Consider the following 17,333-nt stretch of genomic DNA (forward strand, 5'->3'; position numbering starts at 1 on the left):
TGTGGGGTCACTGCTCCTTTCTCCTGGGCCTGGCGCAGAAGGTTCTGATGGTGCCCTCTAAGAGTCTGTTTCCGAAGTCCTGTGTAAGTTCTGGCGGCTCTATGGTGGAGTTAATGGGGACCTCCTTCAAGAGGGCTTATGCCATACCCAGGTCTGCTGCACCCAGAGCCCCTGCCCCTGCGGCAGGCCACTGCTGACCCAGAACTCCTCAGGAGACACTCGAACACAGTTCTGGCTCAGTCTCTGTGGGGTCGCTGGGTCCTGGCGTGTACAAGGTTTGAGTCTTTTGAGTGTCTCTGGCGGGTATGGGGTTTGATTCTACACACAGTTTCGCCCCTCCTACAGTCTTGCTGGGGCTTCTCCTGTGCCCTTGGATGTGGGGTGTCTCCTCCCAGTCGCTCCAGCTGTGCAGCCACTGCTCCAGCGCCTGCCAGCATCTTGCTGGGGGTCAAACTACCGCACAATTGCCCTCATCTCACACAAGAGTAAAGTCAAGCTGAAAATACCATGGCTTTACATTCGAGGATCTTTTTGTGGTCTTTGTCCAGTTTAATCTGGTGATAACCACCTTGCTGGGGTGAATGCCCACGCGGACAGTTGTGCCATTAGCCTTCTCCTGCTGCATTCAATGTAGATGACATATTTCTTCCTGTAAACCTGGACTTCTTTGCCAATTTGCTGCCCTTTGCAGTGCCCTCATACAACCTGAACTTCCTCATCCTTTTGGATGGACATGGATCGAACGTTGTACTTATGTCTTAGCTCTTTAGAAAGAGAAGACATAATTTTCCTGCGAATGTGGGAAGGCACATTGAAATGCCTTTTTCGATTCTTGCTTCGGTCAGGAGTCACAAAGGGATTGAATTTCATTTTGGGTGCTGGCGCTTCAGCGATGGCCACAGAAGGGAAGAGCACCTTTCCATTTCTATAAATCATCTCAGTTTCCTTTGTTAGTGTTCATAGTTCTCAGTGTATGTCTTTTACCTCCTTGGCCAGGCTTATTCCTAAGTATTTTATTTTTTCTTCATGTGATGTTAAAAGGGACTGTTTTTTTTTTTTTGTTTTTTCACTTTACCTTTCCAGTATTTCATTGTTAGTGTAAAGAAATGCAACAGGTTTCTGTATGTTAATATTGTATCCTGTCACCCTGCTGAATTTATCAGTTCTAGTGTTTTTGTGTGGACTCTTTAGGGCTTTGCATATACAGTATCATGTCATCTGCATATAATGGTAATTTTCCCTCCTCTTCCAGTTGGGATATGTTTTCTTTCTCTTGTCTGACTGCTGTGGCTAGGACTTCAGTACTATGTTGAACAGAAATGGTGACAGTGGGCATCCTTGTCTTGTTCTAGATTTTAGTGGGAAGACGTCTTATTAATATTTCTTTAAACATTCACACATAACTATTCTCTTGCCTGCATTATCTGGTAGTTTCAATAATCTGCAGTTCTTTGTGGTCTGTATCTGTTCTTTGCTGGTTTTGTTAACCCTCATTCAATGAGATGCTGTCCTCTGTGCTTGGTGACTTCTTTAAGTTCATTGCTTTGACCTCATGATCCAGGGCCATCAGAATCTAAGCAGGGGAAGCTGTCCTCCAGAGCGCTGTTATACCTGGGAGGTAGCACAAACCCAGGTCCTGCCTCCACATGGGAGCTCCAGGCTCGGCTTTCTACCTCCAGGCTTGGCTTTCTACCTCACTTTGGCCCAGGAGCTGGCAGCCCAGTGCTATGGAGCCACTGAATCCACTCTGAGGGCACCTCTGCCCCTACAGGCTCCACAGCCCTGTCACCTGAGCGGACACCATAAAACAGACAGGTACCAACAGAAGCCCCCGAGTTGAGCTACTGTTTTAGAAATCCCAGCCAGCTACAGGACCCCCATAATTCGGTCAGGAGTTAATCTAGAGCAGACAGTTCCCATGAAGGGGCACCAAACCACAGCCTGACCACGACAGATTTGGGTCCTGCAGCTGGACCCCCAAGACTTGTGGCCAGGTTACATTACAGTCAGCTTTCAGTAACACGACCTCACTCAGCTTGTTATGGCAGTTTTATGATACTCAGAGTAGCATCCCCAACAAAGATACCTCTCCCTTCCTATCTGGCAAGTAACATTTACAGGTATCTGTAAAGCTGCTATATTATGATGTCTGAGGTATTAGATCATGAACAGTGACCACTTTTCAAAAGTGCTATGAACATAAAAAAAAGACAAAAACAAACTTCTGATGCATGGATAAACCTCAAAACTTAAGCACAGGGAAAAATACATAAAGAGTATAAATTATATCACTATTTATATAACATTTCAGAACAAGCAAAACTATAGTGACAAAAACAACATTGTTGGTTGCTTCTAAGGATGAGGGGCCCGAGGAGTCTTTCTGGATTGATGGAAATAGTCAGCATCTTGATAGCGTGGTAGTCATAAAGGTCAGAACAGATTTAAACACTTAAGAGCTGGGCATCACATTACATGTAAACTATACTCCAGGAAACCCCAGTGCTATGAAAATGAAGTACAGCAGCTTCAGAGGCACATGTCAGCATCAAGTCTCCTTCCCCAGCCTCTTTCCTTTCCGCTGCTCCCGGAGGTGGTGGTAAACTTCAGGCCTCCATGGGCAGCTCACAGACCACAAGACAGTGTTATCTTCCTGTGGCCCGTGGAGCACAGCTCACGAGCCTCGGGGTGCTGGCAAAGACTGAAGGGTGTGCTACCCACCCTCCAGCCTTGTTTACTCAACTTTTACTCTACGTTCACCCCAGAGCAGGTTCACTCTGTGCCATGAACCCGTTGGTGCTGGATAAGGTGAAAGCTCAGGCGGAAGGCCCTGCCGCACTGCGCACAGCAGAAGGGCTTCTCCCCGGTGTGGATCCTCTGGTGCCGGAAGAAGCCTGACAGGGCCCTGAAGGAGCGGCCGCACTCGCCGCACTCATAGGGCTTCTCCCCAGTGTGGATGCGCCGGTGCTCACTAAGGAAGGAGCTGCGGCTGAAGGCACGCCCGCACTCCTGGCAGGCATAGGGCTTCTCCCCTGTGTGGACTCGCTGGTGCTGAATGAGGTTGGAGCTCTGGCTGAAGGCTTTCCCACACTCTTTGCATTCGTAAGGGTTCTCTCTGTGGTGAATCCTTTGGTGCCGGATGACGTTTGAGCTGTGGATGAAGGTTTTCCCGCACTCGCTGCACTCGTAGAGCCGCTCCCCTGTGTGAATCCTCTGGTGCTTCATAGCGTCTGACCTCTGACTGAAGGACTTGCCGCACTCAGCACATTCATACGGCTTCTCTCCTGTGTGGATCCTCTGGTGTCTGATGAGGTTGAAGCTCTGGCTGAAGGCTTTCCCACACTCCTTACAGATGTAAGGCTTCTCCCCATTGTGAATGCGCTGGTGCCTGACGACATGGGAGCTGTGGATGAAGGCTTTCCCGCAGTCGCTGCACTCGTAGGGCTTCTCCCCAGAGTGAATGCTCTGGTGCTTCACCACGTCTGAATAGCATTTGAAGCTCCTGTCACAGGTGCTGCATCGGTAAGGCCGCCCTTTCCAGGGGCCTCTCCCATCTACTGCCGACGCTGTGTTCAGGGTGACCTCTGACCTGGACACTCTGTCCTCATGAACCTCATGTCCCCGAGGGGAACCTCTGGGTCTCTCTGCAGCTTCCTCATTCCCACAAGGGTCCGGAAGCCCCAGTGTCCAGGAAGGACCCTGTAACAGTCCTGGTGTGGCCTCTCCATGGCCCCCTTCTTTCAGGGCTGCCTGCTGAGGCATCAGCTCTGCACTGTGAGCCCCGTGCTCAGCTGCTGAAGCTGCACAGCGGGAAGCCTGGTAAGCTGGAAAAGAGGGCAGAGATACACAACTCAGAAGAGAACTCGGCTAAGGACACACAGGTCGTGCTGGAGAGCTGTGTGCTGACAGAGCTGACAGCAAGATGCCTGTGATCCTGCCTGTCCTCGTCTTGCCCAGTTCTCCACCTCTAACCTCTGTGGTCTCAGGATGGATGAGGGACCAGGGGAGGGTGGTCAGTGTCCTTTCCTGAGACTCCAGAAAAGCCCAAGCCTCTAATCTCAGTCTGCCCAGTCTCAGGCCTGGGGACAGACCCTCAGTCAGGCTCTGGTGACTCCCTGGTTTGGCCACATGGACTGGAGCCCAGAGAGCAGTCGGCAGCAGAGCAGGAGGAAACAAAGCAGAGGTCCGGGAGTACAGGGGCAAGCAGTGCTGATGGCACATGCTGGGATCCAGCCTCTTTCTCAGACCCTGGACTCCCTGAGACAATACTGTGGCCTTGACTGCCCCCACCTCTCAACTCAAGGTTGCTGGCATCCAAAATAAAGCAAACTTTCCTTTCTGTCACCCTTGCCTCTATTGGCTTTTGAGGGGGTGAGCAGCTCGACCCTACTTTTTGTTACACTGGTACCAAGTGGGGAAAGCCAGGGAGGCTGCTCAATGCCCCAGAGCCACAGGCCACCTCCAGCAGAGAAGCCTTCCTCCCAGAGCACCCATAGGGTGGTGCTGAGAAAGCTGGACAGCTGCATGTAAATCAACGAAGTTTAGAACATTCTCTAACACCATACACGAAAATAAACTCAAAATGGCCTAAAGGGTTAGATATAAGATGTAATACTGTAAAACTCCTAGAGGAGAACACAGGCAAAACATTCTGACATAAACCATAGCAATGTTTTGTTACATCAGTCTCCCAAAGCAGAAGAAATGAAAGCAAAAACAAATGGGACCTAATCAAACTTACAAACTTCTGCACAGCAAAGGAAACCATAAGCAAAACAAGCTACAGAAATGGGAGAAAATATTTGCAAGTGTTGTGACTGACAAGGACTGAACTTACAAAATATACAAGCAGCTCATCCAACTCATTTACAAAAAACCAGCTCAATCAAAAAATGGGCCGAAGCTCTAAATAGACATTTCTCCAAAGAAGACACACAGATGCCCAACAGGCACTTGAAAAGATGCTCAACACTGGTAATTATTAGAGAAATACAAACCAAAACAACAGGAAAGACCTTACACTGGTCAAAATGACCATCACTCAAAAGTTTACAAACAACATGCTGGAGAGGGTGTGGAGAAAAGGGCTCCTACACTGTTGGTGGGAATGTAAACCGGTGCAGACATTATGGAAAACAGTATGGAGGTTCCTTTAAAAACCAAAAACAGAATTACCATATGATCCAGAAATCCTACTTCTGGACATATATCTGGGTAAAACTCAAAAGGATACATGCACCCCAGTATTCACAGCAGCACCGGGTTCACAATCAAGACATGCAAACAACCTAAATGTCCGTCGACAAATGACAGGTGTGGTGCACACAGACAATGCAGTAGTACTCAACCACAAAGAATGAGATGATGCCCTCTGCAGCAACACGGATGGACCTAGATACTATCTTACTGGAGAAGTCAAATACATGATATCACTTATACGTGGAATCTAAAGAACTGATACAAATGAACTTATTTACAAAACAGACAGACCAAAACCAAATTTATGATTACCAAAGGGGAAAGGGAGAAGGAGCGGAGCGAGGAGGCATAAATTAGGAGTTTGGAATTAGCAGATACTAACTACTATATATAAAATATTGGTTAAAAAAAAAAATAGAGGAAGTCAATATAAACAAAAAAACCTGGGATTGGCCAAGTAGTTTATTCAAGTTTTTCTGTAACATCTTACCAAAAACCCAAATTATTTGGGCAACCCAATGGATGAACAAGGTCCTCCTGTATAACACATGGAATTATATTCATTATCTTACAATAACATATAATGGAAAAGAACATGAGAAAGAATATACATATAACTGAATCCCTCTGCTGTACACCTGAAACTAACAACACTGTAAATCAACTACAATTTAAAAAACAAAATTCTTGTTCTCAGAGGTATCCAGGTTGGGGTTCCAGAGAGAGAGTGGGCTGCAGAGTGTGGCTAGGAGAAAAGACTCCACACGCCCAATGCAGAGGGCCTGGGTTCGACTCCTGGTCAGGGAACTAGACTCCGCCTGCCGCAACTGAGAGTTCACACACAGCAACTAAAAGATCCCACGTACAACAACTAAGACCTGGCACAGCTGAATGAGTGAATATTATGGGAAAAAAAAGGTGTGGCCTGGAGAGCAAAGGAGGTGGGGTATGGGGAGCACAAAGGCACAAATGTAGGGTGCTGTGAGCATCAGAAGCTGCCAGAGTCCACTGACATCTCCACAGCCGCCAGGCAGGTTGATGGGGAAGCTCCAACTCCTAAGCTGTCCCCACATCTCAGTCCAGGACAGCCCTCTGGGCCGGGCCGGGCCGCCCCACCCCCCTCACCTGTGCTTTTGTCCATCAGGGCAGCCCTCTCCGTGGTGGTCTGGAGACCCAGACCGGGCTCTGTTTGCTGCTTCCTGCAGAAATGCCAACAGTGGGACCCCTGTCCAGGAGAAAGAGGAAAAAGGGGAGAAAATGACAGGGGGGAAGTCAGAGCTCCTTCAGTGAAGGGAGATTCAGAGCCTGCCCTGGAGGAGCCACCTCAGTATAAACCAAGGTCCTGAATAAGCAGACACCCCAGAAACTAGTGGGAGCTCTGTCTAGGCCACGCTAGCTCCCCTCACCCCAGCCTCCCAGCAGATGAGGAGCCCAGACCGATGAGGCAGCACCTGTCAGTTGCCTGCTGTGGTCTCAGATCCACGAGGGACGAACCAGCACCTTTAAGCCGTCCTTGGGCTTCCCAGGTGGCGCTAGTGGTAAAGAACCCATCTGGCAGGGCAGGAGACACAGAGACGCATGTTCGATCCTTGGAGAAGTTCCCCTGAAGGAGGGCATGGCAACCCACTCCAGTATTCTTGCCTGGAGAATCCCATGGACAGAGGAGCCTGGCAGGCTATGGGGTTGCAAAGAGACCTAGCACGCACACATGCATAAATGTCTGGAGACATTTCTATGTATTTAAATTTTTTCTTGATAAAGATCTGAATATAAAAACATGAAACCAAAAAAATAAAAAGTCATCTGAATGGTGTAATTTTGAATTGAGGAATGCTTTTGCTAAGCGTGACACCAACGGTGAAGTCCAACAGACTTAACTACACAGGACATTTAGAATAAAAAACAGATTAAAAAAAAAAAACCCAAACGGGAGAGATACCTGCAACACAGGTAAGGATTCATAGCCTCAAGATATCCTATAATATATTCATAAGAAAGTGTGAAAAACTAGCAAAAGTTACGAGCAGGTAACCAGAGAAGAAAATAAACAAGCAGCTAATATATAGATTTTAAACATGGGTCCCACATTGTTCCACGTGGTTGGCAATTAAAAATTAAATTTAAAATATGTTTCAGTCTAAAAGTAGCAAAGGCTTCAAAGCAGTGGCCCCTTAGGAACATTGAGACAATTAGGGAAACAAACACCTTCACGCACCGTTGGGAAAGGACAAGGAGCACTGCACTGCTGGTAATTCAACAATTTACAAAGGCGTTACAGGCACACTGATTCCACCTCAGGGACGAGGCTGTCCCGGGGCGTCACCCTGGGCGGGGGAGGCTGTCCCGGGGCGTCACCCTGGGGCACGGAGGCTGTCCCGGGGCGTCACCCTGGGGCACGGAGGCTGCCCCGGGGCGTCACCCTGGGGCACGGAGGCTGCCCCGGGGCGTCACCCTGGGCGGGGGAGGCTGTCCCGGGGCGTCACCCTGGGGCACGGAGGCTGTCCCGGGGCGTCACCCTGGGGCACGGAGGCTGCCCCGGGGCGTCACCCTGGGGCACGGAGGCTGCCCCGGGGCGTCACCCTGGGCGGGGGAGGCTCTCTCCGGCCCCGACGAGGTCAGAGCCGCCCGCCGCCTCCGCTCTCCTCTGGGACGTGAGCCTTCTCACAAGCGCAGCCGGGGACAGACAAGGGTCCCGGTGCCCGTCCCCCCGGGCCTGTCTCGGTCTCCTGCCCCTGCGCGGCCGGGCCTCCGCACCCTGCCCTCTCCCCGCCGAGCCCCAGGATCGCCCGCACTCACCCGGAGCCCCTCCGCTCGCGGGAAGCAGCGCCCACCCAGGCGGCGCAGGCAGTTCCGGTGACGCTCTAGGCGCCGGAGGACCGGCACTCGGCTGCCCTGGGGGACGCGGGCAGCAGCCGGAGCCGCGGGGGGCGTGGACCTGCTTGCGCGAGTCCGGGCAGGGCTCCCTAGCCTCGCGTGCACGACCCTCGGTGGTTGTCCGTACACTTTCACATTCACTGCTCCCGCCCCTGCTGGGCTTTCCTTCGCAGACCTCCGGGACGCCTCCTGGGCCCTCCCCTTCCCGCGCGAGCCCTCCCCGCCGACCCCGTGGCCTCCACCGGGTCCGGGCCCGAGGCCTGGGTCGTCACTCGGGATGGTGACCTCGCTGACTGCGCAGTGGGCGAAGGCACCGACGGAGGAGGCCGGCGCTCGTGGAGAAAGCAGGGAGCGCCCGGGGGAAGGGGCAGGCAGAGCCGGAGAGACCCCTGGCCGCCCTCCCCACGGAGATCTGCCGAGGGCAGGACGCCGGAGCCTGACGGCGGCTGGTCTTGGCAGGTGGACCCTCTCCTCCCGCCTGCCCTGCCTCCCCGGGCTGGTCCCTCCCCTCTGGCCACACACTCGAGGGCTTTACTATCTCAGGGTTTCCTCGGGCTGCACGAGCCGGGGCACAGCCTGGCCGGTCCGTTCCTAGCGTCTCTCCTACGCTGAGGTGAGGTGCTGGCCAGGACTGGGGTCTCCCTGCGGGCTCAGGAGCCTGTGGGCAGGATTCAGGTCTGGAGGGCGGGCGTTCTCTGAGCCCCATAGGCTACGCGGTGGGGCTGTGTGCAGAGTGGATCAACACAGGGTCTTGTGTTGAACCCCGGCCAAGAAACCTTTCCAGCGTCAGCCTCAGACATGGGTCTGGGCCTGGGAGGTGGCTGTCCTGTGCCCAGCACGGCGTTGTGCTGTCTCTCCATGCTCCAGGCACTTTCCTTTAGTGCTCCTGTGTTGCTCCTCAGCCACCCCGTCCTAACACCTTCCTGGCCCCTGGCACTGCCCTTCTGCTCTGTTCTGGCAGCCACCCACGCTCTCAGCCCATTCAGCACACAGGCCCAGTGGGCGGCTGGCAGCAGGCCTTCCCTCCCTCAGCCCGACGCTGGCCCCCAGCCTTCGCCCCCTCTCCAGTCGTGCTTCTTCCTCCGGCTCCCCCAGCTGTGAAACCAGTCACCAGTCCTTGACCTTGCCCGGCTCGCTCCTGCCTCGCTCTGAGCCTTGGCCCATTCCCTTCCCCTCCCTCATCACTGGACACAGGCCATGCCTCTCCTGCTGGAATCCTGCAACGACGTGTCCTCTGGGTGTCACGTGTAGCTACATGGTGTCCACCAACTCGTCACTGGCTAGAGATCATTTTGATCACATGGTCACTCCTGTCTGGTTTTCTGACTGTGGGCACCATGTTTCCCCTGCAACTAATAAACCATCTCTGGGGAGAAAAGAAAGGCTGAGGAACCGCCCCACACTGAAGATTCCTAAGGACACAGGGCAACCAGAGACAAGATGTGACCCTGCTGGATGCTGGGCCCCACTTGGCTGGGCGCTGTGTCAGTGTCCAGTTACCCGGACTTGGTGCCTGCAGTGAGGGTCTGTAAGAGAACATCCCTGAGTGTCGGAAACACACATGAAAGGGTTATGGAGCTAAGAGGCATAATGGATGCAATCCATCCTAAAAAGATTTTGGGAAAAAAGAATTTGTATAGATATAAAAAGTTAAAAGGTATGGTTCTGCCATGTGATGTGAACTAGTATGATTTCTTTCTACTTTTCTGCATTTCCCAAATTTTCTACAATATATTCTGTTTATATAATAGGGAAAATGTGCTTTGTCAAGTTTTCTCAAAAAAGTGAGGTCCTGACAAACAGAGCTTGTTGATGAGCTTGTAGAAATGGATTAAGCCTGTCTCCCCTGCAAGCCCCAGAGGAGACATAAACTGCACTCTGAGTCTGCCTTCTGATGGCGCCAAAGAGGCCGACGCTGACGTCCCAGGACGCAGGTGGTGGAGGGTGTCCTCCTCCAGAGGTCCCCATGGGGTCCCATCATGTATCTGTCGCTTCCACAACCAGGTGCCAGAGTGAGCTTTCTCATTCGGGCTCTAGTGACGGCTTCCTCGTGGGATGTGCACTGGCTTTTCTTCTCCAGCAGGATCAGGGGTGCAACTGGGGGGCCTGTTGTTTGCTTCTGCCAGGGCCCTGCCTTTCTGGGGTGTGCCCCTGCCCTATCTTCCTTAGATCATTCTGGAACCAATACCACCAGCTTCCCCAGGATGGGCCTGTGACCTGACTAGGGTTTGTGCAGCAGCTGGGGGGAGACAGGGCTGTGTCCTCTGCAGCCCGGGCTGAGATAGTGTCAGACCTGAGCAGTTGGAGCCAGAGGCCACAGGGGCCTGCAGAGATGAGAGGTGCGCAGGGGACAGAGACCTCCATGACCACCAGAAAACCCAGATTCCTGGGGTTCCAGTAGCAACCCCCGACCCCACATGCTACCCAAGCCAGTGTCACTTGCTCTGTGAGTGGGTAGGGGGTCCACTTGGCTTCCATGTCTAGGCTCTGGGCCCCAGAGAGCTGGCCAGTGCCCAGAGGAGTGGAGGGGCTTCAGTGCTGCCAGGGCTGGGCCAGCCCGAGGCAGGGAGAGCTGAACTCAGCCTGGCCTGTGGCCCCAACTGCACACGGGTGTGCTTCTCCACTCACATCCCCTGGGGAACAGTGCAAATCCCTCTCCTGCCTGCCCTCAGCCACACTCTCCTAGGTGAGCCCTGCCCTGGGTCCATCACCTCTTCTGACATTAACAACCGAGAGAGAGAAAGAGAAACCTGGTCAGCACCTTTGCTCTGCCACCTTCCGCCTTCCAGGGCCCAGTCAGTGGAACAGGCACTACTGGAACACAGCTGCTGGTCACTGCAGGTGCAGGACACAGAGGTGAATGAAGCCCGCTGGCTTTTCCAGTTCCCTCTTACTGCCCAGAGTGCTGGAGCCTGCAGACCTGCCATGGTGCAGGGGGAAGGATGAAGGAGGCAAATATAGTGGACAGGCTTTCTGGCAGGCAGCTGGGCAGCAAAAAGGCCAGGAGGGGAGAGAACAGGTAATTTGAAGCCCCACCAACTGCCTAGACGTTACCTTTTTGGGCTCAGAAACAGCTTCAGAATGCGAGGGCAGAGGGCAGAATACAGACATAAGCCACGTGGCCCAAAGGGCAGAAGCTGGACCATCGCCGGCATCCAAAGTACCTGCAGGCCGCGACTTTTCCAGCCCTGGACTCCCGGTCATCCCTGGGGGCCCCTCTGGACACTCTCCCAGAATCTCCAACAAACGGGGCTCCCTGCACCTGTCTCCCACCAGCCCATCCTCAGGAGCCTGTGTCTAAGGCATTTCCTGCATCAGTAAACACTGAATAGATGCCCAATCCCGCACTGCACTGTTTATGTGTAACGTTTCACAAATCATGAAGCACACGTAAAAATGAAAACATCTCAAAAGGATGACCTAAAAACTAGAAATAGCATTCAAGACACATCCTAAGGGAAAACCGGCAATATTCTGGAGGACCACTCTTCCCAAAAGAAATACTCCAACCACACGAATCTGATCTCCCACACCAGAACCTTTGCTCCCACCAGACACCGAGTAGACCGACATGGGGCCTTACCTGAAAACATGACCGTCCCCACACGGCCGCCACTTCTCAACTACGTTCTCCAAGCCAGGGACTATGCCCTGCATTATTCGACCAGCCCCATGACCAAAAAGGACCCACGAGGCTGAAAACACAGTACAAACCTGAAAATACAGTGAAGAGTTGCTCCAGCTAGACTTCGATTCGGCGTCCCCGCCCCTCGCGGCGCACCCACCGCACCCCCCGCACCGTCGGCGCCGGCGGAAAATGTTGGGTAAAGAAAAGAGTTCGTCGTCCACACATATGCAAAGCCCACTGGCCGCTTGAAGGGGGTGACCTGCAGTGCTCGTCCCCGTTGCCTGACCTCGGGCCTAGGCCTTTCTCAGGGCTGCCGTCAGGGGGACCACGGAGCTCGTTTCAACAGCCTGTTTGTCAGATTTCCCGGAGAGAGAGAGGGCGCTGCCGCCTTGCCGCAACCTCCGGTCCCGCTTGCCAGGGGGAGCCAGTGGAACTCTGTTAGCACGGTTACCGGGCGGCCCAAGGAGCAGTGAAGGCCCGGCAGGGCTGCCGTGAGGGAGCCAGCGCAGGAGTCTTAACCGCGGTGCAGGTGTCGGGGCCAGCTTCAGGGCGAGCCTGAGCGCTGCTCTCCGCACGCCTGCACCAAAGCACCGCAGGCGTCCGCAGTGTCCCCAGCGCCCTCCCGTGCAGGGTCAGCTCGGTGCAGCAGAGGCCCCAGTGCGCCGCCCCCGCCCCCCCACCCCCACACAGTGGCTGCCTTGGTTCACTCTGTGTCGTGAACCTACCTGCGCTGGCTCAGGTGAGAGCTCAGAGGAAGGCCCTGCTCACTCAGCACAGCGAAAGGCTTCTCCGCAGTGTGGACCCTCTGGTGCAGGAAGAAGTCCGACAGGGCCCTGAAGGTGCGGCTGCACTCAGAGGGCTTTTCCCCGGTGCGGATGCTCGCTGAGGAAGGCGCTAATGCTGAAGGCACCAAGCACTCCTGGCAGGCATACCGCTCCTCCCTGGGGTGGCCCGGCTGGTGCTGAGTGAGGCTGGAGCTCTGGCTGAAGGAAGGGCCGCACCGCGAACACGCAACGGGCTTCTCGCTGCTGTGGAACCGCGGGGGCTGCGTGACCTGGGAGCTGTGCCTAAAGGCTTTCCCGTGCTGGCTACACGAGATGGCTTCTTGCCAGTGTGGATCCTCTGGTCCGATGTCCACCCGAAAATCCTCCTGCACACACTGGCCGCACTGGTGAGGCTTCTCCCTAACTGGAAGCTTCTGCCGCTCCAGGCCTTGGCCCGTGCGGGGAGGCCTTGGGTCCCACAGGCTGGTGGAGAGCTGGTTTCCGGGCTGGGGCTCCCCACGCCTGCTGGACTTGGAGTGGCTCAAACAGCCGGGCTCGTCGCTCCCAACCTTCCTCTTGTGCAGTCTCCCTGGCGTGTCACAGGCTGGCAGTGAGGCTGGCTTTGCTTCCCATCTCAAGGTCTTGGTTCCTCTCCTCCCCAGGAATCGCCTGGTGTGGGCAGGTCTCTTGTGGCAGCCCTGCCAGCTGGGAACACTGATGGCTTCTGCACAGGCCAGCAGGTCCCTGGCCCCGCCACGGGAGACTTGAGGCGTTTGTCCCCTGGACGCACTGGGATTCTGCCTCTTCCGGGGTTTCTTGCCCTGGAATCTCCTCCTCACTCTGAGCTGAACCCTGAAGGGGAGGCAGCAGATGACAGCAGCCTCTAAACCGGAGCATGCAGAGAACTGGGGAAGGCGTGTCATCTCTTTAATTCAGGGAACAAGGGAATTAAACCCCGTGTCTGGGATGGGGTTATGCAGGGATCAAGGTCAGGGAGAGGAAGTGTGTGAGAAGGGAACAAACTCCCAAAATATTATATTTTTTTCATCTTGTTTCTTTCTTTTTAAAAAATGCTTTTCAACCTTTTATTTTGTATTGGGGTATAGAGAATACACAGAAGAACTGTACAAAAAGGATCTTCACGACCTGGATAATCACGATGGTGCGATCACTCATCTAGAGCGAGACATCCTGGAATGTGAAGTCAAGTGGGTCTTAGAAAGCATCACTATGAACAAAGCTAGTGGAGGTGATGGAACTCCAGTAGAGCTATTTCAAATCCTGAAAGATGATGCTGTGAAAGGGCTGCACTCAATATGCCAGCACATTTGGAAAACTCAGCAGTGGCCACAGGACTGGAAAAGTCAGTTTTCTTTCCAATCCCAAAGAAAGGCAATGCCAAAGAATTCTCAAACTACCCCACAGTTGCACTCATCTCACACGCTAGTAAAGTAATGCTCAAAATTCTCCAAGCCAGGCTTCAGCAATACGTGAACCGTGAACTTCCTGATGTTCAAACTGGTTTTAGAAAAGGCAGAGGAACCAGAGATCAAATTGCCAACATCCACTGGATCATGGAAAGAGCAAGAGAGTTCCAGAAAAACATCTCTTTCTGCTTTATTGACTATGCCAAAGCCTTTGACTGTGTGGATCACAATAAACTGTGGGAAATTCTGAAAGATATGGGAATACCAGACCACCTAACCTGCCTCTTGAGAAATCTGTATGCAGGCCAGGAAGCAACAGTTAGAACTGGACATGGAACAACAGACTGGTTCCAAATAGGAAAAGGAGTACATTAAGGCTGTATATTGTCACCCTGCTTATTTAACTTCTATGCAGAGTACATCATGAGAAACCCTGGACTGGAAGAAACACAAGCTGGAATCAAGATTGCTGGGAGAAATATCAATAACCTCAGATATGCAGATGACACCACCCGTATGGCAGAAAGTGAAGAGGAACTAAAAAGCCTCTTGATGAAAGTAAAAGAGGAGAGTGAAAAAGTTGGCTTAAAGCTCAACATTCAGAAAATGAAGATCATGGCATCTGGTCCCATTACTTCATGGGAAATAGATGGGGAAACAGTGGAAACAGTGTCAGACTTTATTTTTGGGGGGCTCCAAAATCACTGCAGATGGTGACTGCAGCCATGAAATTGAAAGACGCTTACTCCTTGGAAGAAAAGTTTTGACCAACCTAGATAGCATATTCAAAAGCAGAGACATTACTTTGCCGACTAAGGTCCATCTAGTCAAGGCTATGGTTTTTCCAGTGGTCATGTATGGATGTGAGAGTTGGACTGTGAAGAAGGCTGAGTGCCGAAGAATTGATGCTTTTGTACTGTGGTGTTGGAGAAGACTCTTGAGAGTCCCTTGGACTGCAAGGAGATCCAACCAGTCCATTCTGAAGGAGATCAGCCATGGGATTTCTTTGGAAGGAATGATGCTAAAGCTGAAACTCCAGTACTTTGGCCACCTCATGCGAAGGGTTGACTCATTGGAAAAGACTTTGATGCTGGGAGGGATTGGGGGCAGGAGGAGAAGGGGACGACCGAGGATGAGATGGCTGGATGGCATCACTGACTTGATGGACGCAAGTCTGCGTGAACTCCGGGAGTTGGTGATGGACAGGGAGGCCTGGCGTGCTGCGATTCATGGGGTCACAAAGAGTCAGACACGACTGAGTGACTGAACTGAACTGAACTGATAGCCTATTAACAATGTGATAGTTTCAGGTGGACAGCAAAGTGACTTAGCCATACATATACATGTATTAGCTTTCCCCCAAACTCCCCTCCCATCCGGGCTGCCACATAACATTGAGCAGAATTCCCTGCGCTATTCAGCAGGTCTTTGCTGTTTATCCATTTCAAATATAACAGTGTGTACAAGTTGATCTCCAACTCACTACCTGTCTCCACCCTCTCCCACTCCCCCACCCCCCACTCAGCAATGTTGTTAAAGGAAAAGAAATCTGGGAGCCCTGCTTGATTCCAAATGATTTTTGCTCAAATAAACTTTTCAAATTAAAAATTTAAAAAATCTGTTAAAACCTGTCCTCCTTGAGGACTAGCCTTTAGTTTCCCCTGAGACCCGGAATCTGGCTGATCCTTGGGGCGAGGCAGCAGGGCAGCGGGGAGGGGATTGGGCCGCACGCTGAATAACAGATGCCGAGGTCAGGACCGTGGCCAAAGGGACACAGCCCGGGGCTCGAGAGGGGAGTACCGTGTCCCTGGGTCCCCTCCTCCGGAAGGCGAGAGCCTGGCCTGGTGCCCTGGGCAGTCGGAGTGGCAGGCGAGGTCACAGCGGGTGATAGCGCTGGCGTCGGCGAGACGAGGACGTCGTGCTGACCCCCGGAGAGGTCTCAGGGAAACACACCCCAGGGGCGCGGATGGGTCGTGCCCGGGGCCGCGGGCTCCCCTCAGGGGCACGGCGGTCCGGACTTCACAAGCTCCGCCCGCACACTCCCAGACGAACTTCTTCCAAAGCGAAACCCGGCCTCCCCTGGGATTGTCAACTCTTTCAGCGCACTCCCGAAAATGAGGTGGGAGAAGCATGATTTGGGAACCTGGCCTGCGGCCGTCTTGACCCTGGGCCCAGCGGGCGGGGGACGCCCTTTTGGCGCACGGACGCAGCTCTGCGGTCAGGGGTCGTGCGGACTGTGGGAGGAAGGCCCGAGGGGGCCGGCCGTGACACCGCGTCCACCGCCAGCCGGGCCGCAGGGCCGAGGGACCCGCAGCGTGGGCCGCCCCGCGCCGCCAGCACTTCCCGGAGCTCTCGGAAACTGGGGGTGGGGGACCCGCGGGGGGCCCTGCCCGGGGCAGCAGTTCGCGGAGAGGAGTCCCCGGGATCCACTGAGCTGAGCCCTAGAGCCTCGGGGCGGTGCACCTACGCTCGGACCGGCGCGCTTCTCTGGAGCTGTCCGAGGTGCTGGGTAGCAACTGCCCGTGGGACCTCGGAGAAGCGGGCGGTGAGGCAGAGACAGCCTGGGAGGGAAAGGGCAAGGAGGCCCGGCGCATAAGGAGAGACTCTGGAAAGCAAGCAAGGGATACCACCCAACTCGTGATTCCAGAAGACTCTGGTGGAGTGGGTGGGAGGCGGAGGCGAGTATTGGGTTGTTGGGGCAGCCCAGGGGAGGAATGGCTCATGCTGGCTTGGTCTGAGGTGAGAACATTACTGTCCGCTGCTGAGGCAAGTCCACGATCCCTGCGACCAGTCGAAGGAACCCAGCACTTAGGAAAGAATCGCAGGGGCGAGGAGATGGCCCCTAGCGTGACCACCACCTTCAAACCCTGAGGGCTCTTCCTCTACTGAGTACAGCCAGGCTATGACAGGTCCAGAGGGCAGGACTGGGAGGGCTGGTGCTGGAGGGCAGACCCTGGCCTCAGCCAAGCAGTCCAGAAGTGCCGGGCCCCCTTCCAGTTGGTGTCTGAGTAGAGTTGGGACCATCGCCTATGCAGAAACACCTGCTTCAAGGGGCTGGGTGAGCCCATAGGCCCCCAAGCCTGGCACACTGTGAACATCACTGGGGGTGCTGGAGCTAAATCCAGATTCCCTGGCCCCACCCTGGATCTACTGAATCTGTCTTCCCTGATGTGGGGTCTGGGAATCTGTTTTTCAGCAAGCACCGACCCCAGCCTTGGAGATGCTCTTTTCTCTGGAGTCTGGGTCCAGCCTAACCCCTCGTCTAGTTCAGACTTATGAGATACTGATGTAGCCCCATATGGACTGATGCTTTGCAACTGACAAAGACAAGCACGTGGACAATAACAGTACTGAAAATGTGGGCAGAGGAACTTGTGGTTCTGTGTGCTCATCCCAGCATCCTGCCACCAGCCACAAGTGTGACTTTGAATCAGGCTGAAT

The 17,333-nt window shown here is 53.8% G+C and overlaps 1 protein-coding gene and 1 pseudogene across 1 annotated transcript; both read right to left on the reverse strand.

Moving 5' to 3' along the window:
• Positions 1–447: 447 nt before the first annotated feature.
• On the reverse strand, positions 448–923 carry LOC138445677 (large ribosomal subunit protein uL24-like; annotated as a pseudogene).
• A 1,299-nt stretch (positions 924–2,222) lies between these two features.
• On the reverse strand, positions 2,223–11,646 carry ZNF696 (zinc finger protein 696). Its single transcript, XM_069601151.1, has 4 exons — positions 11,584–11,646; positions 7,996–8,583; positions 6,325–6,424; positions 2,223–3,824 (listed from the first exon to the last, which is right to left on the reverse strand). Exons 1-4 carry the CDS (start codon positions 11,644–11,646, stop codon positions 2,773–2,775), a joined length of 1,803 nt encoding a protein of 600 aa, XP_069457252.1. The 3' UTR covers positions 2,223–2,772.
• Positions 11,647–17,333: the final 5,687 nt, after the last annotated feature.

Source organism: Ovis canadensis, chromosome 9 (genome assembly GCF_042477335.2).
Source record: "Ovis canadensis isolate MfBH-ARS-UI-01 breed Bighorn chromosome 9, ARS-UI_OviCan_v2, whole genome shotgun sequence".
Classification (NCBI taxonomy): domain Eukaryota; kingdom Metazoa; phylum Chordata; class Mammalia; order Artiodactyla; family Bovidae; genus Ovis; species Ovis canadensis.

Bases quoted from the DNA above. Each gene is read 5' to 3' on its own strand.
- ZNF696 (XM_069601151.1), bottom strand. From the start codon at position 11,646: ATGTCGGTCTACTCGGTGTCTGGTGGGAGCAAAGGTTCTGGTGTGGGA. The intron at 8,584-11,583 runs GTTGGAGTATTT...GTGTGTGGCCAG, and splicing joins TGGGAGATCAGATTCGTGTG to AGGGGAGGGACCAGCCCGGG. The intron at 6,425-7,995 runs GTGAGTGCGGGC...TCTCCTGGACAG, and splicing joins CGCGAGCGGAGGGGCTCCGG to GGGTCCCACTGTTGGCATTT.